Genomic DNA, 26,381 nt, shown 5'->3' with positions numbered 1-26,381 from the left:
GCACAATGCAAAAGGATAATTAGGCTGTTAAAAGCAAGATCAACACCCTTAGAGGAATGGATCCCAGACACAATTAATATTAAATCTCATGACCATGATGATACTTAGATAGGAGAGATGATTTCCAGAGGTTTGAAGAAAAATAGTAATGTCATGTATTTCAATTGCAGTAAACAATGTCACCTAAAAAGGGACTGTAAACAGGATGTTCCTAGAAACAATATTTTTTTGCTAGGAACAATCCCAATGGAATGCCCCCCTTCTGGATTATGCAGAAGGTGAAGCAAAGGCAAACATTGGACTAAAAAATGTAGACCAAGAAGGGACAGGCAAGGTAATCTTTGGCCTTTGCTGTCGGGAGAAACTCCCTGAGGGGCCTCTCGAAAGCCTCCATGACAAATTCCATTCAGTCCTTTCCTGCCATCATAGAAGAAACTCCTTCCCAGAGCAATTAAAGAACCTAATGACTATTGTAAGAAACCATACTGCTCTAGATAATAGAACAACTTTAGAAAGTAAAACAAAAACTTAAGTAGAAACTTATAAACCAAAATTGATAAAAATTAGATTGGGAACCTCCTCAGTGTTAGGGTTGGGGAAGGGTTTTACTTTTGTTTTTCAGGAGAATGAAGGCTAAGGAATCTGAAGAACACTGGACAAATGAAACATCTGAATGAAAAGGACAAATCATCCAGAAAACTTGCCCCAAGAAAAAGATTTTCAGCAGTGAACCATGACCATACTTAACAGCAACTTTGAAGTCTCCAAAAAGATGATGGGACCCCACAATGACAATTCCATCAGGATAATACCACTAAGATGACAAACACCATCCAAAGATCGGCTTTGGACTACAAACTGCTCAGGACAACTTCGAGATGGCTAGCTGAAATGATCCAGCCTCACAGACTACTTGAACAAGGACTTGAGACAAACCCTGCACTTTCCCATTATTCAGAGACTGGACAAATGATATAGCTATCTCTCCCAGGACTTGACAATTAACCCAAAAATTTCCTTTTCAGGATTACCTAAACATGCCTTTGCCCCTAGACAGCAGGAAGTAATTTTAAGAACACAATGCCCACATTCCCAAGAGGTGGGGTGAGTGGTTTTTAGTCATTCTTTGGGTTATGGATAATTGTCATTATTTAGAATGGTTGGTTACAATTTGTTAATTGATAATGGTCAGAAAAAAAAGCTAAACAAGGAAATTAGATTTAGGGTTCTTGTGTTAAAAAAAAGAAAAAGAAAAAAGAGAATATAGATAAGAGGTAGATTATTGAATCTACTCTGAAAAAAAGAGATATAGAAATAATAGGATAAAAGGGTAGATTATTGAATCTACTCTGAAAAGAAAAAAGGGGAGGATGTAGATATGATAAGATAAAAAGGTAGATTATTGAATATACTTTTAGAAAGCAATTACTAGTTTTAAATATTTTACATTGGATTGGATTTTTGTATATTGTATACAAATTATGTATATTGATACAAATTTGAGATTAATTTTGTTAGAAAATACTGTACATATATTTCTAATCTTGTTCAAGGTATTGTACCTATACAACTCATTTAACAATGTAATGTAAACTTCTAGTCCTTAAAAGTTATTATTACCAACTAATGAGAATATGAAGAAATGAAAGTTAGTAGCTAGTCATTACATTCAAACTGGTAGTCATGTCAGGTATGTTTTTCAAGGTCAAACAGAGATATATTTTAGACAGGTCATCTTCAAATACTTCAGAGATTACAGAATTTGGCATTCAAGATGTTTTAATAACATAGATTCTTTCTTTTCTTATGACAATGAGACATGTCTGCTCCTGGCAGCACCATTATTTTTCAGAGAAGATGATGGGCATTGAAGAAACTCCATATGGAATTTACTTTCTTTGTGGCAAAAGTTAGCCACTGGGCAAGAAAATGCCCTTGCCTTGACTGCTGACAGTGTGCTGTTCAAAATGGACAAGCAGGACACAAAAGAAAAGACTGCCAAACCTTGTCAAAACAAGGTTAGAATGCTCTTTAGAAAATCCTGCTTCACAGAAAAGTCTGTTAGATATGCTAAGCCTGTAGGCCAAAGATGGATGCCCCAATGTTACAGAGAAAACTTGGGTGACTGTCCAGGCAGCTGGCTGTTGCTGTCATTTCTCACATTTTTTGGAAGCTGCTTGTTTGCACTTCTTGCTTACTTAAGTACTATTATTTCCTTCTTGAGTCTCTGAGGGAGTTGAAGATTAGATAGTTATAGTTTTCCTTGTTAACAAATTCAGAAAAGAAACTCACTAAAGATGTGTAAAGTGTATAAGTTTGAATGACATCAAAGGATAGTTTTGGGTTGGTAATACAAGTTAGGATAGAAAGTGAATTAGGTACAACATTTGGGACTCACCAAAATAAGATAGATAATAGAGTATTTTCTCTGAATCTGTCAAATATTAATGGACTGGATATTGTTAATGTAATTCTTGTCTGTATATATTGTATATACTTACTGTACTTATTGTACATAGTTTTATTATATTAGTTATAACATTCTTTTATTATTTTAGACAAAAAAAGGGAAATTTGATGATATATTGTGTTCCCCAATAAACTTGCCTGAGGATCAGAGGACAGAGCCAGCCACTAGATTAGACATAGAGGTCAGGCAGTGGTGGCACACACCTTTAATCCCAGCACTTGAGATCTCATGCCTTTGCTTGGGAAGCACACATGCCTTTAATCCCAGGAAGTAATAAGGCAGGGCAGAGAAAGGTATATAAGACGTTAGGAAACAGGAACTTACTCTCTTGAGGCTGAGGATTTCATGGAGATAAGAACTAGTGGCTGGCTGTTCTGCTTCTCTGATCTTTCAGCTTTCACCCTGATATCTGGCTCTGGGTTTTTTTTTTATTAAAAAACCATCTAAGATTTGAACAATTGGGGGACATGCCTTATCCCAGAACTTGGGAGGCAGAGGCAGGTAGATCTCTGTGAGTTCGAGTCCAGCCTGGTCTACACAGCAAGTTCCAGGACAGCCAGGGCTACACAGAGAAACCATGTCTCAAAAACAAAACAAAAAACAAAAAAAAATTAAAAAAAAGATTTCAGTATCTTGGGCTATTTTCATTATGTCTCTAGTGCAACATTAAAATGTTAAAATTTTAATGCTTTTATAAAGTCGTTTTATACATAACTAAATTAATGTCTACATCGATAAATAGTACACAAAATGAATATTATACCACAAAAATCTCCATACTTGCCCATCAGTAGACTACAAAGTGTAGAGCCTAATTTAGTGTCTTTTCAAGCTATATATGTTCATTTTTAAAAAGTTTGAGCATGGGTTCTAGAACTGCAGTCCATAAAGCCACAGATCCTGACCCCACGTGGCTTTGCTGAGACTGACGGGCCTTTGGAAGGCACAGCATATCACTAGATTTCTCCACACTCCTTGGATGCCAACAAAACCATCACTGCTTGATCAAATACCCCCTTGGCACACACTTAACTTTATTCATGTCTAGACTTTCTTGGACTTGTACCTTACCACTGAAAGGCAGAGAAAGCTTCTCAATGAATATGAGCATCATACAACGGCTGTCTCTAAGAGCCAGGCATTGCAGCATCTGCTACACCGGAGGCCTCTCTCTTGTTCTGTCTTCTTTTAAGGGGAGACTCTAAGACCAGTGACGTCAGATGTGTAATGATGATCCCAACTCTCAGAGAGGGACACTGGGTCATTCACGGGCACTGAGAGACTGGAGCTCACTTTCCAGTGCAGGCACAAGCCACACCGTAAGGCAAAAGGGGACCTAGAGAACCCACGCGAGAGCTACAGCAGCTGAGACAAAGCAATGATCCAGCAGCTCCCTCACCAAATCAATTATTTTTTAAAATGCTAATGTAAGCAGCAAAGTCACTAAATATTTTTAAAAATAGAAACAGGTTTTGCTAAGTCATAGTTGTGAGTTAGTTCAGAATACTAGCCTCTGAACATACTGCTGCGTGATCACAAATTATCCACACTGTTTCTGACTCAGCCTCGTACTCTGTTTTCCTCTATGAGCACAGAGAAGCCCAATGGTTACTTATTGCAGCAGCAGAATAAAGATGCTGGAGGGTCATCTTCTAATCTGTATTTTCCAGAGCTGGGGAGGTCTTTGCAGTCTGCGATAAACTTTCGAAGCTCTGTTTCTGGAAAGCCATTTTGCTGGTAGTGCTACATGGAAGAAGGAAAACATCCTTGTTAATAGGGCCCCCTCCAACAGCTGTATTCCAAACCCATAATGGAGCATTTGGCAAAGGGATCTCTCTGGGGGATAGTTTGGCACTCCCAGGCATTTCTACGAGAGGTCACCTCTGGAGTCGCTCTTAGGCTAGGTGGAATGAAATGGGCCTGGGACTCAGCATCAAACCTGTGCTTGCTCGTCCCAGTCACCTACAGAGACATGTGAACCTTGTCTGTACCCCTCTCCTGGGAAATGCGTAGCCAACTTTGTCCTAAGTCCTGCAGTGTCCACCACCGGTCTGCCCTCAAGCCTACCCATTTCCCAGCCGTGTGAAGAAAGCTCCTTAGGTGGAGCCTGGTTCAGGCAGCCAGAATCCCAATCATTCTAGATTAATGGAGCCTGGCTGGGATCTGAGCTGTGAGCGACTCTCATCTTCCACGGCTGATCTCACAAAGCTGTGCCTTTCTCAAATGTCTATTTGGTACACCCAGTGCCTCTGACCACTATTAGACTAACAAAAGATTGTAAAATGTACTTAAGGGTTGGGGACATGCAGTTCAATGGCACAGGGTTTGCCTGGCATGTGCTGGGCCCTGGGTTTGATCCTTAGAACAACTAACAATATTCTTTTAAAAAATGAAAAAATAATTCTCTTTCATTTTCTTGACATGAATACTGAGAAACAAGAAATTCAACATTCTAGAAATTCCATTTTTCCTTTACTTTTTTCTATTGCCCAGGTGTTAAAATTGAGTTGCGTCTCTCTGCACCGATGCTCTCCCTCTTAGCACTAAGCTGCCTTGCCACGACACATGTTCTAGAACAGGGTGCCCCCACTGTCAACGAACCTACCTTAATTGTTTCATACGTGTCTGTGATCAGCGCAATGAAAAGGCTCAGAATCATGTATATGAAGAGGCTGATGAAGGAGTAGAGGTAGATTCGGCTGAACAGCCACACCAGGTAACTTTTCTGCTGCATTTTTGCAAACGTGGAAAACATATCGTCTCCATTTATCAGAGAGAAAAGGCACTCGGAGACCCTGTTCAGAGAACGGAACTGGGGGAAGGGGGCAAGAAAAGTTTGGTTTCTTGTTCTTTCATGCGGAGGCTTTTGTTCATGACATCATCCTGACAATAGTCTGACCTGCTATCCCAGGTGACACTTTCCCAACAACCACCCCCAGGTAGCCACAGCGCTTGCTTGGCTGCACATGCCATGTCCCAGCCTGCTGCTTCGTCCAGGGTCAAGCTGCTCTTTCTTGACACTCCTCTGCGCTGCAGCAGCCTGAACAAGAGCAGGAAGGACAGTTCTGCTCTCCTGGTGCCTTTCAGAGTCATGCTGTCCCTTCCCTGACCCGACCCCACCCAACCTTCCCTTCTCTTCCCCTCCTCTTCCCTTCCCTTTCTCCTTTCACAGAAAGAAACCCTTGAAATGGTTTTAATGCTTCTGCAGAGACATCCAGGTTCCAGACTCCCATGGTCCTTGGTCTTATTTTGAAGCTCATCCAAACTCAACATAATGTCTACGATTCAAGATGGCGGTCCTCACACTTTTCAAATATCCCTACAGGTTTTTTCCCTATAGTTGTATGGGTGTATAGCAGTGAACTCAAACGGACTAAGCAACTTCACTGGCTGTACATAATTATCTATGTATTCCAAATAGGATTTCAAGCAATGGAACAGATCAATGATTCTAGAAAGGTGTTCACATCTGACTGGTTTACAAACAGTGATGCATTCACTATTAGATCTGTTTGTAGATGTAGATGTACGACTTTCTGCATTTTAAGGCTGAATTGCATGATCAAAGGAGTTCATTTAAGAAGGATAAACACTGTTGGCAGTTGATGGCTGTTGGTTGCAGGGAATCAGTGTGTGGTCCTTAGTAGGGTGACCATACTACTGTGGATGATTCCACACCCATGTGCACGTGGGCTGCACTAATTGAACCCATTGGGCTATTTAAAAAAAAGGGACATAAAGTTAGAATCTGGAAGGAACTGGAGAAGTAGGGGATGAATATGATCAAATATTCTGTGTATATGTGCAAAAGTCTCAAAGAATAAATAAAAGTATGAATATTTTTAAAAAGGATAAAATAGCAAATTAGGTATGTTGGCACACACCTGCCATCCCAGCACTTGGGAGATAGAGGAGGATCAGGACTTCAAGGACCTTGACTATTTATGTGAGTTCAAGGCCAACCTGAACACAAACAAAAATAGAAATGAATAAAAAGTAGTAATCACAAAAATAGAAGCCATTGACCTTGTCATTTCAGGTTAATAATGTCAGGAAAAAAGTTAGCTGTCAGTACCTTGTCGTGGTAAGGGCCCAGGACAATCCATCCACAAAAGCAGTAGCCTAGATAGATCATAGCGGCACAGCAACAGAACCTGATGACGTTGGGCAGCGCTGCCTGCAGGGTCAGAATAAGGAGCTGTGGAAGCAAGAGGGGGCATTAGAATCCCTCTGCCCTTTAGTCAAAGCAGTGGAATCATTCTGATGGGTTCTGTAGGACTGCTTACATTGTACTTTGCAAAGAAACCCAGGTATCGGATGACGCCGAGCCACACGAGCATAGTTGAAGTCCCAAGAAATATGCTACAGACATCGTAGCTTGTGAGACTCTAGACAGAATGGGAAAGATTGGTTAAATAGCAGTATGTCAGTTGGGTAAGAAATATTAAGTAGCTGAGCACCAGGAGCTGTTCTAGGTGTGAAGGATAAAGCAATTGACAAATAGTTTTTACCCTCAGGAAACTTACACTCTAGTGGAATGTGTGGAACATAAAACAACATTAGATGAATGCAGCCTTCGGCACATTCATTGATGCTAAGTACTGAGGAGAAAGACCAGTCAGAGGGAGAAGAAGGAGTATGAGTTTGCAGTTTGAAATAGGATGAGCAGGAAAAATCTCAATGAAAGGTGACATGGAAGCAAAGATCCGAAAGACATGAGGAAGAAAGTTAAGCAAAATCTAGAAGAAACTTCAGCACACAGAACAGCAGATACAAGGGACCTGCGGCACCAAGGAACCTGGCAGGAAGTGAGCAGCAGATGGAGTGTGGAGACACGGGGGTCATGGGTGGATAGTATAACACCTCATGGGTACTTAAGGTTGTGGTTTTTGTCAGAAAGGGTCAGGGAGATTTGAGAGCTTTGAACAGGAGCGACATAATCAAATGTTGGCTGTGTGGCTAACAGCAGATTAATGCAGGGATGAGAGGGGTCCTGGAGAAATGTGACTGAGAGCCAGTGATGACTTGGTCCAGGCTGGAATTATAAAGGCGATGGGGTCATTTTCAAAGGTAGACCACGTAGGTTCCCTCTGGGATTCAGCACAGGAGAGAGGGGATTCATAAAAGAGAGAAACGTCAGTGAACGTGTGGTTTGGGGCGTGAACACACAGAGTTGCTGTCACTGGACACTGGAAACTCCGTGGGAGAAGTAGATTTGGATTGGGGAGCATCGGGGGAGTTCTGAGCTAGGTGTGTTAAATCTGAGAAGATAGGTGGATAGTCAGGAGAAGACACAGGGTCAACACTTGGATATTCAGGATGCATCACAGAAACTTCCTAGGTGGAGATGCAGATTTGGCAAACATTGGCAATTAAATACCAAAACATCTATCTGGGTCAAGACGATAATACCAAGCAGGATGTCTCAAAGTGTTCTCACATTAGGGATTGGCCAAGTGAGAGGGGACCAGCAAGGAAAGCTTTGAAAGCCAGTCAGGATCGGGAGGAAGCCTGGATAAGTGTCCTTCAGCTAAAAGGCAACCCAACACAAACCAGATCAGCAGTGAAAAGCTACTGCAATGATCCGTGGGATATCTGCAGAAAGGAATTTCCATGGGGAAGTGAGGCAGGCAGCCAGGCTGGAAGACATACTAGAAGAACAGGGGTGGGGGGAGCAGAATCGTCAGCAAGGTGAATTGGTATTTTGAGATCTTTCATTCCATAAAGTGGAGCAGAGTCGTGGGGAAACAGCTGGGTAGAGGAACTGGGGTTTTAATTTTACAAAAGAAGCAAAAACCACATGGGGAAGTTACGGAAGAGCAAGAACTGCCAGAGAGGAGAAAGAGGAGCTGAAGCTATGTTCTCCGCAGAGAACCTGGGGTCAGCTCCTGAGAGGCAAGCGAAGGAGCTAGCCTTGGACAGCAGCCGGAATCACTCAGAGCATGAGAATATACACTGGGGACCATGAGGCAGGGCAGGGGAGCTGTGGAAGGGGTGTCTCTTTCAGTTATGAAACAGGAAGTGAGGTGGGGGTGAAGGGGTGTGCTAGAGGTTTTAGAAGAGAGGACGATGGTCCAGAAAATGAAGAAAATGTTGGACACTATTAAAGGCTCACCAAAGGAAATGATAGCTGAGATTGGTAAAAACAAAGAATTGTGCTCTGTGTGGTATGTGCCTGTAATCCCAGAATCTGGGAGGTGGAGGCAGGAAGATCAGAGTTCAAGGCTACATGGTGAGTTCAATGATAACCTGAACTGCATGAGCTCCTATCTCAAAAGTAATAAAATAAATATTTACTACAAATCCACCATCTTTTTGTTGTTGTTGTTGTTGTTGTTCCCTAAAGCTAAACTACTCAAAGACAGCCATGACCCTTGGTGAGCGATATTATGCGCTGCCTCTGGCGGTCTCCCGTCCCCATGCCCCCGCCCCCCCATTCTCTCAAACATATGTCTGTTTATTCCCCACGTGCCCTTGCAGGTGAGTTTGACTGGCTTCACTTTAGACGGTCTGAACAGGAATGAAACCTGCTACTCCTGAGCCTAGGCCATGTGACATGGGAGAGCTGCCCCCCAGCTGGGGTTTTCACTTCCCATGGGCTGTAGCAGTTCATGAGGCAACCCTGTGTCGATCATGAAGTCAGGATGAGCTCTTAACTTCTGACAAAGAACAAATGAAGAGACTTCAGGTCCCTGAATGACTGCACAGAGCTGAACGACCTGCCAATGTAGAGCCCCACCCTGACTGTCTCAGGAAAGAGAACAAGCTGCCCTTTGACCCTGCCCCTGTGTTGTGAGTCTGCCTACGTTTATAACCAGCTTCCTAGATGATGTGCTGTTAATTACAGCAAGAAAGTATAAAATTGAGCAAGATTCATTTGAACATTGTTAATATTTTTATTTTTGTTTGGGGAGAAAGATTAACCCTAGACTAATCTTATTTCAAGAGAATAATACCAATAGAAAAAGTAAGAACATAAGCATATTTGTGAGAGGAAATAAAGGTAAAAATACACAGGGTCATGCCTTACCCTCACTTTCCCCTGCCCCCATACTCGTGAATACCTGACTTTAACAATTCCTTCGAAAACTCTTAGCGTAATTTCCTTGGTGTATATGTGACTTTTGGTGTATGTGGCCTGGAGTGTTGAACTCTCTTGGTCTAGCACAGAGCATTTTCTGGCCACACATGATTCTGACCTATTAGTTTATGGATTATGAATTTTAAAATTCTGATCAAGAGACTTCTAGTTAAGAAAACTGTTACTGTCAACTGAATGTAAATTGCAGAAGAAAGCATTTGCTTTGAATTTCTTCATAGTTTGGAAAAATACATTTTACCACTGTGGTAGCACGATTGGGAAGAACAGTTTTTACCTTGGCTTGAATTTCCATTTTCAGAATTGATCCAACGATGGTCAGTATGTCACTGATGATAATCATAATATACCATCCGTTGATGAACTCCATTTGATCAGAGGTGGAAACTTCCTTCTTATAGTGGAGAAGGAAGAAACTGACAAACTCCTTTGGGGAAGAGGAGAGACAGTGTGAGCTTCCCTGCGGCTGAGCATGTGGGCAGCATCTCGGGGAGCAGCGCCCTACCTGCTGCAGCTGAATGCCTCTAATCACAGAGCGGGCGCAGAGCACCAGCGAGGACAAGCAGGTCAGGATGACGAAGGCGTCAAAGATCATCATATAGTGGGTGTTCTTCTGAACTGGAAGACACAGAGCCATGAGTGAGGCATCAATATGATGATGTTGGCTTCTTTTTACAGTAATTTACATAATCCAAGCATTTCAGAATCACAACCAGAAAAAGAACTTGGGAGCATTCTTCCCGTTGGTATTTAAAGAGAGCTGAGGGTCCTGGTTATCCTTTGCTTTACATCTAGTATCCACTTAATGAGTGAGTACATACCATGTTTGTTCTTCTGAGTCTGGGCTACCTCACTCAGGATGATATTTTCTAGTTCCATCAATTTGCCTGCAAATTTCATGATGTCATTGCTTTTTACAACTAAGTAATACTCCATTGTGTATATGTACCACATTTTCTTAATCCATTCCTCAGTTGAGGGGCATCTGGTTGTTTCCAGGTTCTGGCTATTACAAATAATGGTGCTATGAATATAATTGAGTAAGTGTCCTTGTGGCATGATTGAACATCCCCTGGGTATGAGGGAGGGCAATAATGGGGATGAGGGGGGCAATGGAAGGGAGGGGATAGGAATGAGAACATGAGGAAACAGGATGGTTGAGCTGGGGGAGGGATGATGGGAGAGCCATGAAATAGATATCTTGATATAGGGAGACATTATGGGGTAAGGGAGAAACTTGGTGCTAGGAAAATTCCCAGGAATCCATAAGGATGACCCCAGATTAGATTACTAGCAATAGTGCTGAGGGTGCCTGAACTGGCCTACCCTGGTAATCAGATTGATGAATATTCTGTCATCACAAAGCCTTCATCCAGTAACTGATGGAAGCAGATGCAGAGATCCATAACCAAGCACCAGGCCGAGCTCCAGGAGTTCAGTCAAAGAGAGGGAAAAGGGATTCTATGAGCAAGGGGGTTCAAGATCATGATGGGGAAATCTACAGAGACAACTGAACCAAACTCATAGGAACTTGTGAACTTTAGACCGACAGTTGTGGAACCTGCATGTGACCGGATGAGACCCTCTGCATATGGGACACAATTATGTAGCTGAGTCTGTTTGAGAGGCCCCTGGCAGTGTGATCAGGATCTATCCCAGGTGCTTAAGCTGGCTTTCTGGATTCCCATTACCTATGTTGGGATGCCTTGCTCACCCTTGAGGCATGGGAGAGGGGCTGGGTCCTGCCTCAACTGAATGTACCAGGCTTTGCTGTCCCCCTCCATGGGAGAACTTACCCTTTTGGAGGAGGAGATGAGGGGTGAGTGCGGGGGGGGGGGGGGGGGGGGGGGGGGGGAGCAGAAGGAGGGATGAGAGGGGGAATCTGTGGTTAAAAGAAAATTTTTTAAATAAAAAAAGCAAAAAAACAATTGTATAGAAATAGTTGAGTAGTTGAGTTACAGTTGCAGTTTCAGAAAAATAAACTATGCTTTCTTTTTGTCTGAAGGGGGAAAAAAAGAAAAGAAAAAGCACTCCAAATCAAAGATCTTTAATTATTGGTTTGTGGTCTTTGTGCTGAATAGGTTCTCCTTGCTGGGTGTGATGGTGCCTGCCTATAATCCCAGCACTTGGGTGCTGTGGGATGGTCTGTATGTCAAATGTGTTGCTGATTAGTCAATAAATAAAACACTGATTGGTCAGTGGCCAGGCAGGAAGTATAGGCGGGACAAGGAGGAGAAAAAACTGGGAAGTGGAAGGCTGAGTCAGAGAGACACTGCCAGCCACCACCATGACCAGCCACATGTGAAGATGCCGGTAAGCCACGAGCCATGTGGCAAGGTATAGATTAATAGAAATGGATTAATTTAAGCTGTAAGAACAGTTAGCAAGAAGCCTGCCACGGCCATACAGTTTGTAACCAATATAAGTCTCTGTGTTTACTTGGTCGGATCTGAGTGGCTGTGGGACTGGCAGGTGACAGAGATTTATCCTGACTGTGGGCCAGGCAGGAAAACTCTAGCAACACTTGGGAGCAAGAAGCAGAATGGATTACCAGGAGGTCTAGGCTAGCTTGGATTATATACTAAGTTTGAGGTCAACCTGGGCTACATATAGTGAAAATCTTTCAAGAAAAAAGTCAATCTATCAATAAGCCTTCCTAAATTGCTCGATAATGTACTTGGCTGGGTGTAAGATGTGCATTGAGCACCCCTATGTAGCTGGCACTTTTCTAGGTACTAGAACACAGTGGTAAACAAGACAGACAAGGCCCTGACCTAATGCGAGCATCTACGACGGAGAGCCGAGCCAGGGAATAAGCAGGCACACCAACAATACATAGAGTGGAGTGATACAAGAGAAGTTAAGTCACAACCACATCCTCGCCCGACTCGGTTCCAGGAGCTCTGTGTGTGTAGCATCCTCACAACAGCCCCAGTGAGGCTGTCAGGGTTTCCTCCACTTGGCATGTGAGAAAACTGAAACACATGGAGGTCACATGATTAGCCTAGGGTACACAGTGTGACCAAGTTGTCATTCAATCCTTCACAGCCTGCTTCTGGCGCCTACCACTCTGCATCAGGTTTTTGGTTTTTAGCTTTTTTTCTTTTTTAAGCATCACTAGGGGACATCCTCAGCCCTTGCCATAAACCACTGAACCAGAAGTGCTGTGTCACTAAGCCTTCCAGACAAGACTAATGTTTCAGAGCCATCCCTCCATGCTGCAGAAGGCAGCCAAGAAAGAGGCCTCACCAAAGCTTTAACTGAGCCTTGGGTGACAAGAAATGACCAGCTTCTGCAAGGCGTGGTGGCACAAACCTAAGGTTCTAGAACTTAGAGGCCAAGGCAGGAAGATTGTGAGTTTGAGGGCAGCCTGGGCTATGTAGAGAGACCCTGTTTACACAATGGAAGAGGAAGAGGAGGGGGGGGAGGAGGAAAAGAGGAGAAGGAGAAAAGGAGAAGAAAAAAGGAAGGGAAGAAGAGAGAAAATGGAGGGGAGGAGAAGGGAGAAGAGGAGAGGGGGAGGATAGCCTTTGTTCGGCCGTATGGAGATGCTGGAGAATCAAAAGTGCAAAGCCATGGCCCACATGATAGTGCCATTGAAGAGGGCCGAGGCGGCAGCCACGGTACCCACGGAGCCTTTCTCTACCAGTCAGGCTGCTGTCAGCTGACAATGATGAAACAGTTTCAGAGAAAGCTGTAGTAAAGCAAACCACTGATGGTTGCCAAGCGGCTTCTCATGGCTTCCCAAATGTCTAACTCTGAATTAGAAAGACTTAAAAACCAAGAAACAGACATTTGAGAGGCGGCCTCTGTGCCGGGCACTTAGTAGGCTCCCATTTTCCCTATGTGGGATGCTGCTCACCGATGGCAAAACAGGCTTGCACTCCACATAGACAAATAAGAAGCGATGAAGCTTGTGATTTGAGAGCCTCCCACACTCGAAGCTGCCTCTTGGTACCAATAACAGCAGCAGGAACGCTTCGCTCCACACACTCATCGTGATCACCTCGGGGCTCGACAGACCAGTCAGAAACAAACCCCGCAACACTGATTGCCTCCCCTCCTGTGGGTCTGATGAATAACACTTACACATCTACCAACTGAGGAACGTGTCTTAGCAGCTGTCCAAGACATTTCCTCCCTCAGTAGACTCCCAAAAGTCTCATGTAATCATTCAGTGCAGTGCAGCCTTCCATCCGGGCTACTTAAGAGGGCCTAGAAATGACTTGGAAATCCTTTCCTGGCAGAATTTTCCAGTTCCTGACAGGACTCATTCTGACCTGAGTTTTTGTTCATGTTTCTAGGACAGACATTTTCATATTTTACTTCACTTTGTAAACCAGATAGAAGACAACTATGATGTGTCTTAGCCTCAAGATCAAACCCCACCTGACTTCTCCCTCGCTGTAAGACCACGGCTCACTACACATCACTTCTGGACCTTGGCTTCCTCATCTGTGAACATAAGGGTTCTGCTGCTCATTGAGTTATTTAAAAATATTAGCATGAGGACAATAGGTGTGCGTAGGCTTTTCGTGCAGAACTGTGTGTAGTTCGTAAGGAGGAGGCAGGTGAGGACTTGTGGGAAAGTGTGTTCTGTCTGAAACATCAGACATCTATGACACACTGACCTGCTTACGAAAGATCAAGAGACTTGGAACTAGCTGGGTCTTTTGCTTAGTGGTCCTTGGGTCTTTCAGGCAGTAATTTAACGTTTAATTATTTAATTGCCATCCTGCAAATGGGTGGAGCTTATTACTTACTTGATCCAGATACATGCCAGTCTTTGCATTCTCTGATAGAAATGTCATTATCTAAACTTATTTTGATTCTTCCACTGTGAGCCTTGTTGTCAAATGTTATCTGTAAAGACAAGAAAAAGGGTCCAATGTGCACAACTAAGTTTTGGAGTCAAGCTAGCTCTCTGAATTCATCAGGAAGTAGTTCATTGAAGGACACAGGAAATGCTGGCCCTCATCTCTGATCAGATGATAACTGTTAATCCCTGTAGTATCACTTTATTTCTCAATGAGTTGATAATATTGAATTAGATCTGCTATAGAGAGATTTCAGTGTCTAAAACCCCATTTTTTTCTAGGATGCATTCCAGCCCTGGACACCCCAGCAAACAAGAGTGCCTTCCCCTCCTTCCTGTTCTAGATACTTGATTTGGCAGGAGTTCGGACAGGTTAGCTCTGCCCCCCCTTCCAGCAGGATCTTAACTCTGGATGGCTTTTTGGTGTTTGGGAAATTATGCTAACACAGAAGCGCATCATTTCTGTCTTTAGACACTGCGGATGGAGAGGTTTTTTTATTTCACTCTGGACCTAGATTTCTCCATCACCATGGTATCACATGTATTACAAAGGGCTCGGGGACAGTGCGGCTAGCAGGTCTCGCTTCTGCGATAACCAGGTGAAAAGGCTGGATGCAAGGGGCACAGAGCTTCGGCACAATGCCTTCTGCAGTCCCCCGGGTCTCCTTCTAATCTCCTTGCTTCCTCCATGCAGAGGAAAGGAAGGAAAAGTAAGAAAATCACCTACATCTTCTTCCCTTTCCCACCAAAGGATGGGAAGCATCCAGTTAAAAGTCCTTCATGTATTGCCCAGTCCTAAATAACTGTCTCTCACCTCACTCCACCCCCACGCTCAGGGAACATCACAGAAGAGGGGGCAGAAAGACTGTGAGAGCCAAAAGATGGGGAGGACGGCTGTGGCATGGTCTTACGGACGTATCATGCCATTGCACTCGGGAGCACACAGCAGCTGTGGTCACCTGCACAAGACTAAGACACTCCCCTTACAGCAGAGATGGGGGAGAGACCCCAGAGACTCCACCCCGAGCTGAGGAGCTCTGCTGATGGCTACTGGAAGAGGAAGAGTCATTATGTTTGGGTGTGTGGCTTCTGACAAGCTGTCCGTACTCTGGGGAATGACCTCATACCCACACATACCCAGGCAACACTAACTGGCCTAAGTGGGAGGGGTGTAGAGCAGGCTCTGGAAGAGGGGGACAGTGCTGGTGAATATGATCAAAACACATTGTATTCTCTACGAAACTCTCAAAGAACTTTTAAAATGCTCAGAAGGCTCTGCCATTTAAATGAATTTCATTGAAGTTTCTCCACATAGGGAAGTCAGACAAGGCCCAAGTGACTAAAACATCGCACAATGGCATAGTTGCAAAACCTTCTACTATAGCAAAAATTAAATCCCATTTACAATAGTTTGGAAAGAATTGCTCATACATCTCTGAAGTTGCTTGCATCAGAAGACCAGAACATACATTGCTAAGATGTGAGATATTGAGTAACTTCAAAGAGTCTAGTCACCTTGTGTCTCCTCCAGACAGAGGGTCAGCTTCTTTCCCTACACCACCGAGGCCACTGCTGTTGGCTGCCCTCCCCACAGCGGCTGAAGAACACAAGGAGATGTCAGTGCCATTTGATGGGATGAAAAGTCCTTGCCAATGAGAAAGTATTCTTTTTCCACAAGAAGAGACTCGAGGACTGCTAGAGACTCAGTAGATAACTTGAGTTACATCTCAGTAAGCCTCATTAGATGCTGAATCTCCCCAAGAAGAAAGGATGCTGGGTAGGATTTTAAAAGAGTATCACAGAAAATAAAGGTTGTAATATTTGAAGATGTAAGCACTTACTACGGAAGTGTGAGGGCTGGTGTTCAGATGCCCAGAACCTATGTGCAAGCCAGGCAGACACGGCGGCTGCCTCTAACACTTGAGAAACTAAGACAAGGGATCTTCTAGGCAAGTGGGTTAGCCAGATTAGCCAGAACTGGTGAACTCTGGGTTCAGTGACAGAATCCATTGACCTGCCTCAATAGGTGAAGGATCAAGTAATCAAAGAAACCCCCTAATGTTAACTGTGGGACTTTACACACATGTACACACACAAATATATGCACCCACATATGCATGTTCCCACACACATGTGTGAACACACATACAAGTGCACATATACTACATACACGCACACATACACCGTGTGCCACACACATGTGAACACATACACATACCACACACACACAAAAGAATCAGATGTTCACATGCCTAATAAAGAACCTCAAACAGCATCATGTGAGACTTCTGAACACAGATGAACTATTTTTTCTGTTATAAATCTGACTTAGCACATGCAGGCAAAAGTTAAAGACTATTTCAATGAATTTGAGGCTTAGATATCAAAATCGAGCCATTGGAAAGGACCCAGATTTCACAAGCATTTTTAATTCATTCAACAAATATTAGCCTCACCTACTGTGTGTTGTTTGAAGGGAAAGATATTAATAAAATGACTATAAGCTTCAAGGAGCTTCCAGTATAACAGAGACGATGTCAAACACCTAGAAACTTCTAGAATAAAGAGTAAGGTGTCAACCACATAAAATATAAAAAGGTGAGAAGAGGAAAAGGCCATGAAAGCTGGACAAGAGAACACAATAAATCAGCGCACTTCCTGGGAGATTATAGACTGTGTTTACAACTGAAGAATCACAAAAAGTCAACCAAGAAGGTGTCAAGACTGCAAGAACTGTGAAAACATCATTTCTCAAACTCAAGATAGAGAAGACTTGATGATATCTCAAAATCTTTAAAATCAGGTAACACTGCTGGTTAATACCAGGATCAACATGTATAGTATGGTTCAAAATTCTCTTCAAGTTTGGATGCTTTTTCATGTTAAACTTCTCCATATATTATTATATTATATGATGGAATGTTACTTCACCTCTACTCCTGAAAACTCCATTTTTCACAACCAGTTAATCAAACTTCGTGAATATAAGCTACTGCAAAGGCTGTACAAATGAGGCAATATAGGTTCAAGCAGAACAAAGGTTTCAAATTCTGACCTAGGTGTGGCCATACAGAATGTGTTATCGATGTATCTTCTTTTTAACAAATCACACTTATCCACATATATCACATATATATGGATATATGGGTATATGTGTAGTATGTTCTTGTGTGTTGGAGCACACAGTGCACATGTAGAGGTCAGAAGACAACTTGCAGGCTAGTTATCTCTTTCCACCATGTGGATTTGGAGGACTGAACCCAGGTCATCAGCTTGGCCACAGCATCCTTCCCTGTTGAACATCTTAGCACTCACATTTGTCTTTTGAAATAATAAACCCTCTTGAGAGCATCCGTGCTAAGGGAACTAAGCAGCGCCATCTGCAACTGGAACAAATACAATACAGGAAGCGGGTGGAAGAAGAGAGACAGAACAGAGCACTCGGCCACACAGCGAAGTTATGAGCAGTAACCCCAGGCTGCAAACATCCACAGTGAGCAAGTTCAACAAAGACCCCTTGGCAACAGTGGAAAGCAGTCTCTCTCTCTCTCTCTCTCTCTCTCTCTCTCTCTCTCTCTCTCTCTCTCTCTCTCTCTCTCTCTCTCTCTCACACACACACACACACACACACACACACTCCTGATCCTTCAGTATTTTGTCATCTGCTGTACACCAGGCCCCACACTGGAGACAGCAGCAGACAAGGTAAGTCCCTTCCTTACAGAACATGCACTGAGGGGCAGCAGACAAGCAGCAAGTAAGCAGTGTGCAGAGCAGAGCTAGCTGGAGCAATGTCCCAGGCACATTCAGGGTGGAACGTCCTTTCTGACCATGCCTTCCTTAGCACCAGTATGTGAACCTGAGCCACACACCGAGATAAAACAACCTTTTTCTAGACAGAAGCCACATTCAGCACAGCCCACACTTACAGTCAGAGTAAAGTCATAACAGTCAGGAAGTTCCTGGTGGCGAACTGTCTGCAGATTGATGGCTTTCAGCTTAAACTGAAGTTCCACCGTCAGGAGTCTGGAAAGCAGAGGACACTTGAGATGAGGGGACACACACAGGCTGGGCTGTGCACCCCTCCAGAGGACACTTGAGATGAGGGGACACACACAGGCCGGGCTGTGCATGGCTCTGCTTTCCTCACCTGTAGAAGTCCAGGGTCAGGTTAAGTTTATTTTCTCCAAGTGTTCTGATGTCAAAAGGTTCATCTGGCTCTATAAGGAAACATTCTGCCACAGAAAGGAACAAAAGCATAAATAAAATTCATTTTCAAAGGATAATCAGTAAGAGCAATTATTCATGTTATTACTTTTTACATCAAGACTGTACAGTTCAGTATCAATGCCACTTGTTCTGGCATCCTGTTTTTAAGACGTAAGACATTTCTGGAGTGGTCGAATATTCAGACAGACTCAAACTCTGTCTCAGAATGTCATCATTCTCCCTGTTTCTATTTCCTCTCTGCTTTATCTGTTTGTTTTTCTGTGGAATTCATGAGTTGTATAACAAAGGTTCACAATAGAAGCTGACACATAGCCGGGCGGTGGTGGCGCACGCCTTTAATCCCAGCACTTGGGAGGCAGAGCCAGGCGGATCTCTGTGAGTTCGGGGCCAGACTAGGCTACAGAGTGAGTTTCAGGAAAGGCGCAAAGCTACATAGAGAAACCCAGTCTCGGGAAAAAAAAAAAAAGAAGAAGCAGCTGACACATAAGAACCATAGAGTTCTTCCTGTGCCGTGAGAGCACTGACTATCACTGTTTTCAGAGACGTAGTTATCACGGGGCTTAGAACAAATCAGGGAGTTAAAAAACACAGTTCAAGGTTATAGGAGATCATCACCTGTTTCAATTTCTGGATCAATGTCAAAGGTATCATTCCCGGGGCAGATGGTTCCTCGCTTGTAGAAGTGTTGACAGATGGCCATAGCCGACTGCTGCGTCCCCTTGTTCTCATAAGCATGGTTGCCAACAGAGATGTTGCGAAGCTGCAAGTACTTTGTCCAAAAAAGAGAGACGGAAATGGAACACCAACCAGGACAAAGGGGTGCCATGTCTTGAAAGGGTAGGTTCCCGCCTGCCCTCAGTGTGCAGACATTCAGGAAACACACAGTGGGATGCTGCATCTGAGCAAGTGACTCTGAGGAAGAGCAGCAGAGATCAAAGGGACAGCTGAGTCCCAGAAAAGCCCCATGGAGACCTTGACTACTCAGATGCTTCGTACAATCTACCCAGGAATTCTCCAAGCCAACAGCCTTCTGACCACGGGCTCTCCCTACACTCCTGACCCAGAATCTTCTTTCTCACTTAGATGAGCATCCCAGGTCATTCTCTGACAGGTAAAGTAAAATCAAAGCCAAGCAGTGCACTACAGAAGTAAAGCAATTCTACATGGCTCACTTGTTGAACCCATTAACAAACATTTTTGTGTCTCTCTGATACTTCCTTCTTCGTGGAGTAATTTCATCAAATGCTATGCTGTTGAGCACGGATGAAGGTTTAGGTATGTGTGGACATGGACAGAGCATGTGTCTCCCTGTTGCATGAGCAGTATAATAAGAGTTGTGATTTCTGGTGGATTATTTAAAAGCAATGCAGAGTGGTCCACTGAGTGGGGGAATAAGAGAAAACAGCTGGATGCAGGAATTAACATGCTGTGTTTGAGCTGTTAGACCAAGCAGTTCCAACATAACAGGGCTGGAGGGACTATGAGGACCTTTTGCCCCTCTGTATCCCTTCCAGCGAGAGCTGAGCATGTGGACATCTTGATCTTAGCCTTTCATGCCTCTAGAACTGTGAAAGAGAAACTGCTTTCACTTATTATCCTGACAGACACTTTCCTATAGCAGCAGAAAAAAACGTGACAGCTAAGCTAAGGACTCTCCATGGAACGAACATGGAGATCTACCAAGCTGTGTGGCTTCAGTGCCCGACACAGGGTTTTGAAGACAGAGTTTAGTCCTGGTGATAAAGGTAAAGAAATTTTATAAAACATCTCCAAGCCTTTAGCCAGGCATAGTGATTGCTTTTCAGAGGTGGAGGCAGGAGGACCAAAAGGTCGATGCCAGCCTCTGCTACAAAGTTTTAAGTCACCTTGGGTTACAAAAGGCCCTGCTTCAAAACAACAAAATGTAATGGGCTATTTACTTCTTGTCTCTACATAACACCTAAGAAACATATACATTTGGTACAGTGCTTTGCAGATACTTAATATATTTAAAAGAGAAATCTAGGGCTGAGAGATGGCTCAGTGTGCAAAGCACTTACCACCTCATCTTGAGTTCAAATCTCCAAGACCCAAGGGAAACCAGATGCAATAGCATGCATTTGTGATCCCAATTTTCCTTTGGTGAAGTGAGGAACAGAGACAAGGAAATCCCCCAAGAAGCTTGCAAGCCAGCTAGCTTAGTATTTGCAACAACGAACAAGACTCTGATCTCAAACAAGATAGATGTTGAGGACTACAGCCAAAGCTGTCCTCTGACATTCACACAAATGCCACATCATGTCCTGCACATATCACACACACACACACACACACACACACACACACACACACACACACACACACAGACTTTAAAAAATTAAAAAATCTCTAAACTTAACTTCACCGCTAAGCTATTTGCTATTTTCCCTCCAGAAATTGTAGGGCATGATTCTGTTTAACAACTTCATGTAGCTTTTGTCTCTAAGTTTCCTATTCCCACTGCTAACCAAGAGCCTGGGCTCTGTAAAGATGAATCTCACCCCAGCAGCTCGTGATCTCTGTTTGAACAGGTTGTCCCTAGAAAATGAAGAGGAACAATGCTTGAAGAAGGGATTTAATGGTTTTGAAATGTGATCTGTAACTACCCAGCACTTGGGAGACAGAGACAGGCAGATCTCAGGGCCAGCCAGGTCTATAAAGCAAGTTCCAGGACAGCTAAGGCTGTTATACAGAGAACCCCTGTCTCAAAAAACAAACAAACAAAAAATATACTGACCTCAAACACTTTTTTAATTAACCCTTCAAAAGAAGTGACTTTGAACCTTGAGAAAGTACTAATTATAGCAAGAATAATCCAGAATGAAAATTTGACTCTGGAGGATGAAAAACAAGTTTCCTTTCTGTCCGGCAGTTAGCATCACGGGGCAATCACCAGGCATGACATGAAAGCCTCACTTGTACATGAGTTTGAAGGCCTTGCTTGTTACACAAACTTCCAAATTAAAATCCTCCTTATTGGTTATAGGTCTCCAAAAGTATAAGCTTTGAAGACTTAATGACTACTTACATCCAGGGTTATGTTAGTAATTTCGAGTATTGAAGCTCTCGTGTCAAGTCCTATCCCTGATTCTTTTAATCAAGTCATTGAAATTCAACCTTCTGCTGGTTGAAAACAAAAGTTTTTATTTTACTTGTATAAAAGTTTGTTGGTAATATTTTTCAATCAATTTTTAAATAAGTATTTTACTTTTAGAGGGGTGTGTGTGTGTGTGTGTGTGTGTGTGTGTGTGTGTGTGTGTGTATGTGTGTGCCCTGTGTTGGAGGAGGGGGTACCTGCAGAGGCCAGAAAGACAATGGATTCCCTAAAGCTGGAGTCACAAGCAGTTGTGAGCTGCCTGATGTGGGTGCTGGGAAGCAAACGCCAGGTCCGCTGGAAGTGCAGCAAGTGCTCTTAACTGCTGAGCCATCTCTCCAGCCCTTAAACTACATTTGAATTGTTTATTCATAAGTCATCTCCAAGCAGAACTGTACACTGGAGTGTGGGGTTCTATATAATCTGTCCCTAGCATTTCTCCAGTCTGTTCTTTCTCCTAGATAAAGGATGTACACACTGTCCGGGTATCTCGTTATTAGAACACTAGCCTTGTTTGTGCAAGGCCCTGAGTTCAACCCCTAATACCTAAAACAAACAAACAAAATCCACAGTAAATGCACACAGTTGGTTTACCTGGCCCACTGCAAAGATGATTTGGTCGTACACATCGTTTTGAGTGTACACTGCGTATGTATCATCCATCCGGTCCATGTATCCTTTCAGGAAGAGGTGTTTGAAGGCTATGGTGTTCTCTTCCTTGAAAGCTACTACCATCTGGTTACTCAGTCCAAACAGGACCAGCTTTAAAAAAAAAAAGAAAGAGAAAGAAAGAAAGAAAGAAAGAAAGAAAGAAAGAAAGAAAGAAAGAAAGAAAGAAAGAAAGAGCATGAGGATGAAAAAGCTGAACAAAAAAGAGATGGAGGCATGTGGTTCAAGGGCTTGGCTGGCAAGAATTTACAAGGGGGTTGGCAGGATATCCAGAAGGCTCACGGCTTGTGGGCTGGGAGATGGCTGAGTTGATGAAAGCACTTTCCTTACTAGTTGAGGACCTGAGTTCAAATCCTCAGATTCAAAGAAAAGTCAGATGTGTGCCAGCAATCCAGCACTCCTGTAGGGACAAGGGAGGTGGAGATGGGAGAGTATCTGAGAGCTCACGGGCCAGGTAGCCTGGTGTGCACAGTGGAAAACAACAGAGCTGGATGGAGAACTGACACTCAGCTTTGTCCTCTGGTCTCCACATGCATGCCGAGGCAAGTACGCACTCACATTCACATGCTGAAATGTGCGTGCACATACACTGCATACACACACACACACACAATGCATATATATATATATTGCATATATATATATATATATACATATATATACACATAGAGAGAGAGAGACAGAGAGACAGAGACCCACATGGGGGAGGGGGAGGGGGAAGAGGGAGAGAAGGAATGTTCATACTTACTAGATAACAAACTAAGAAAGTCTAAGCCCTATGAACAGACTAAAGTCCTAGACCTCATTACCCAAGTTGTCCCAATAAGACCCAAAATCGAAACTGTATTCTCTAAATTAGAATACTAAAATAATATTTCATTAATATTCAGGCAGAATTTTCCATGAAATCCAACTGTTCAGGTTTGAAAAAAGTTGTTTCACTGTGCAGCCATCAATCAGACTTGCCTCACTCCACGTTTCTATTTTATCCCTCCCAAACCACTTCAGTATCCCTGCCTCCCTCCTTCCCTCTCTCCTTTATGCTCTCTCTCTCTCTCTCTCTCTCTCTCTCTCTCTCTCTCTCTCCCTCATTCTCAGTATCTCTCCTCTCTCTCTCATTCATCCCATTCCCCTCTCTCCACCCCTCCCTCAGATACTCTGATTCAGACCCAAGGATGAGGCAAGGTATACTTAGGAATAACACTGAGCATCTGTGTGTGAGCGCTATTGCAGAAACTCTCCCCACAGTTACCAGCTGCACAGCATGGTCTCTAATACAGCAGTTTTGCAGGTGAGCTTGTAAAAGTTCAGAGGAATTAAATAATTTTAAAGTCACATGACTAGGAAATTACATCCATGTCTGAAAGATTAAATCCAAGCTCCATTTATCCCATCATTCCAGGAAATGTATTCCTAGGATCTGGTGTGAAAGAATGCATTTGTCTCTCCCCCTTTGACATCTGACCTGCATCCACAGGCCTTCATCCTCTACCTAACTTGACTTTCATTTCTGAAAAGTTTCTTCACGCTAAATATGACAGCATGGTATTCTAGGAACATGAAATCTATCAACACTGGTCCAAGGATCTCCCAAGCATTCCCAAAGATACTCTTACAAATCCATTCAAACATTCAGGTGCATCCCAGAATTCACCACTGAGCTAGGTGCTGGACAGCAAGGACACATCCTGTCCTGGCCCTCAAAAGAACCTGAAATACAAGACTTCCCTAGGAGACCTAGGCCGGGGCTGGACCTTCAACTTCGATGCCAGGGAAGGACTCTGTAAAGAAGGAGCCGTCTCCTCCGAATCGTCTTAGCAGCCTACCCTCTGACCACTGACCTCTCAGGAGAACCCACAGACTGCACGGCTGTATTAACATCTCTGTAATCTGTAACACTGTTAGAGGCCAGGTGAAGGCGAGATGGTTCTCTGTCTCTGTCCCTCTCTGTCTCTCTGTCTCTCTTCCTCCTCTCCTTCTTTCCCTTCCTCCCTCCCTTCCTTCCCAGTTCTAGCCAAACCTTAAACAAATTCATTTCCTCCCCCTTTTCTGTAAAGTGCCAAGCAGTGAGCCTGGGTTCTGGAACACGATGACGGACAGAGGCTGCAGTGGTTGGGAGACCTGCTGCACTCCAGAGAGCGAGACAGATGATGAGAGAAATGGGACCTTGGGGCGGGGGCACTTAGAGGTACAGACATCTCCCTTGTGCTGCTGAAAAGCAACACCTCCCAGTTCTAGAGACATCCATCACCAAGTCACTTTTGTTTTCCCAATGGCGAAGTAGCCTGTATGCAGTGTGTTTGAGTGCTCAGATCCAGACAGAGAAGAGATCAGATCCAGACAGAGAAGAGATCACAGTTAAGAGTCAGAGAAGAGATCAGATCCAGACAGAGAAGAGATCAGATCCAGACAGAGAAGAGATCAGATCCAGACAGAGAAGAGATCAGATCCAGACAGAGAAGAGATCAGATCCAGACAGAGAAGAGATCAGATCCAGACTAAGAAGAGATCAGATCCAGACAGAGAAGAGATCAGATCCAGACAGAGAAGAGATCAGATCCAGACAGAGAAGAGATCAGATCCAGACAGAGAAGAGATCAGATCCAGACAGAGAAGAGATCAGATCCAGACAGAGAAGAGATCACAGTTAAGAGTCAGAGAAGAGATCAGATCCAGACCGAGAAGAGATCAGATCCAGACAGAGAAGAGATCAGATCCAGACAGAGAAGAGATCAGATCCAGACAGAGAAGAGATCAGATCCAGACAGAGAAGAGATCAGATCCAGACTGAGAAGAGATTACAGTTAAGAGTCAGAGCTATGGATCACTGGGTGTGGTGACTCACACCTTCAGTCTCAGCTCTTGGGAGGCAGAGGCAGGTGGATCTTCATGAGATCAAGGCCAGCCTGGAATGCAAAGAGAGTTCCAGGAGAGCCAGGGTCACACAGAGAAAAAGCAAGACACAGAGAGAGAGTCAGGTATGGGGGCTGGAGAGATGGCTCAGTGATTAAACATTTGCTGCTCCTGCAAAGGACTGGAGTTCCAGTCTGCACACAATGCCCACAATGCCCTATAATCCTAGTTCCAGGAGAACTGGCACCCTATTCTGGCTTCTAGGGGCACTGTCACACACATGGCAAACAGAGAGAGAGAGGGGGGGGGGGGGGGGGAGGGAGGGAGGGAGGGAGGGAGGGTGGGAGGGAGGGAGGGAGGGAGAGAGGGAGAGAGAGATGGGGAGAATGTCGGGAATGCAGCCAATGTTAGGTATGGAGGCTCCTGCCTGGATTCCAGCACTCAGGAGGCTAAGGTCACAGGATTGCACTGACTTTGAGGCCAGTCTAGCCTCCATAGTGAGTTCCAAACTAGCCTGAACAATACATTGAGATCCCATTTCAAAACAAACAAACAAACAAAAAACACACTTACCAAACACCTTTGTGTGTTTCTTACCAAAAGGCTTAAACCACTGACTAAGATTCCTCTTGGTCACACTAGTAACTATTAGGGATTCTCTAAAAAGATGAGGGAGTAATTATGAACGTAACTCTTGGAGTGTGCAAATCTAAGACTGTGCATCCTTGTTCTCTGCTATAGTCTCCTGTATCACACAGGGAACGCTGCACACTAAGCCTCACCACTGTCTGAGAGACAGACATGCACAGCTCAGGTCCAGTTTGTTTAAAGACTTGAGCGTGAGCACCATGTGTGTATGTATGTATGTATGTATATAAAGCTTGGCACACAGCCATCACCCAAATGTACCTATTATTATCTAAGTAAATAGCATTCCTATCCAACTGGTACAGGTTCCCCCATATAAATGACACAAATAAGCCTTTCAGTGCTGTGACATATTGCATTATCACCTGGAAATAAAATTTCAAGTGCAAATTGCCAAGTATTATACTGAGAACTGAGCGTGTTTCCATGGTGATACATTGAAGAGGAAGTGCATCTGCCTCTGGAGTCTCCATGCAGCCGCTTA

General features: G+C 43.8%; 1 protein-coding gene across 5 annotated transcripts in view; it reads right to left on the bottom strand.

Moving 5' to 3' along the window:
• Nucleotides 1-1,691: 1,691 nt before the first annotated feature.
• The window catches only part of Mcoln3 (mucolipin TRP cation channel 3), a 31,909-nt gene continuing 7,219 nt past the window's right edge, over nucleotides 1,692-26,381 (bottom strand). For 3 of the 5 annotated variants that reach the window (XM_052731337.1, XM_052731335.1, XM_052731334.1), the window contains 11 exons: nucleotides 22,322-22,489; nucleotides 19,231-19,384; nucleotides 18,536-18,620; nucleotides 18,315-18,411; nucleotides 14,333-14,432; nucleotides 10,075-10,187; nucleotides 9,847-9,996; nucleotides 6,757-6,858; nucleotides 6,546-6,668; nucleotides 5,076-5,282; nucleotides 1,692-4,213 (listed from right to left, as the gene is read on the bottom strand). In XM_052731337.1, coding sequence (XP_052587297.1) covers nucleotides 4,079-4,213; nucleotides 5,076-5,282; nucleotides 6,546-6,668; nucleotides 6,757-6,858; nucleotides 9,847-9,996; nucleotides 10,075-10,187; nucleotides 14,333-14,432; nucleotides 18,315-18,411; nucleotides 18,536-18,620; nucleotides 19,231-19,384; nucleotides 22,322-22,489 — 1,434 coding nt within the window. In that variant the 3' untranslated portion in view covers nucleotides 1,692-4,078. Of the gene's footprint in view, nucleotides 4,214-5,075; nucleotides 5,283-6,336; nucleotides 6,434-6,545; nucleotides 6,669-6,756; nucleotides 6,859-9,846; nucleotides 9,997-10,074; nucleotides 10,188-14,332; nucleotides 14,433-18,314; nucleotides 18,412-18,535; nucleotides 18,621-19,230; nucleotides 19,385-22,321; nucleotides 22,490-26,381 lie in introns of those variants that run through there. The other 2 variants (XM_052731336.1, XM_052731338.1) reach the window with 2 other exon arrangements.

This window comes from Peromyscus californicus, unplaced genomic scaffold (assembly GCF_007827085.1).
Source record: "Peromyscus californicus insignis strain IS unplaced genomic scaffold, ASM782708v3 Scaffold_9__1_contigs__length_137607984, whole genome shotgun sequence".
In the NCBI taxonomy this organism is placed as follows: Eukaryota; Metazoa; Chordata; class Mammalia; order Rodentia; family Cricetidae; genus Peromyscus; species Peromyscus californicus.
This window is presented reverse-complemented; position numbering and strand designations above follow the sequence as displayed.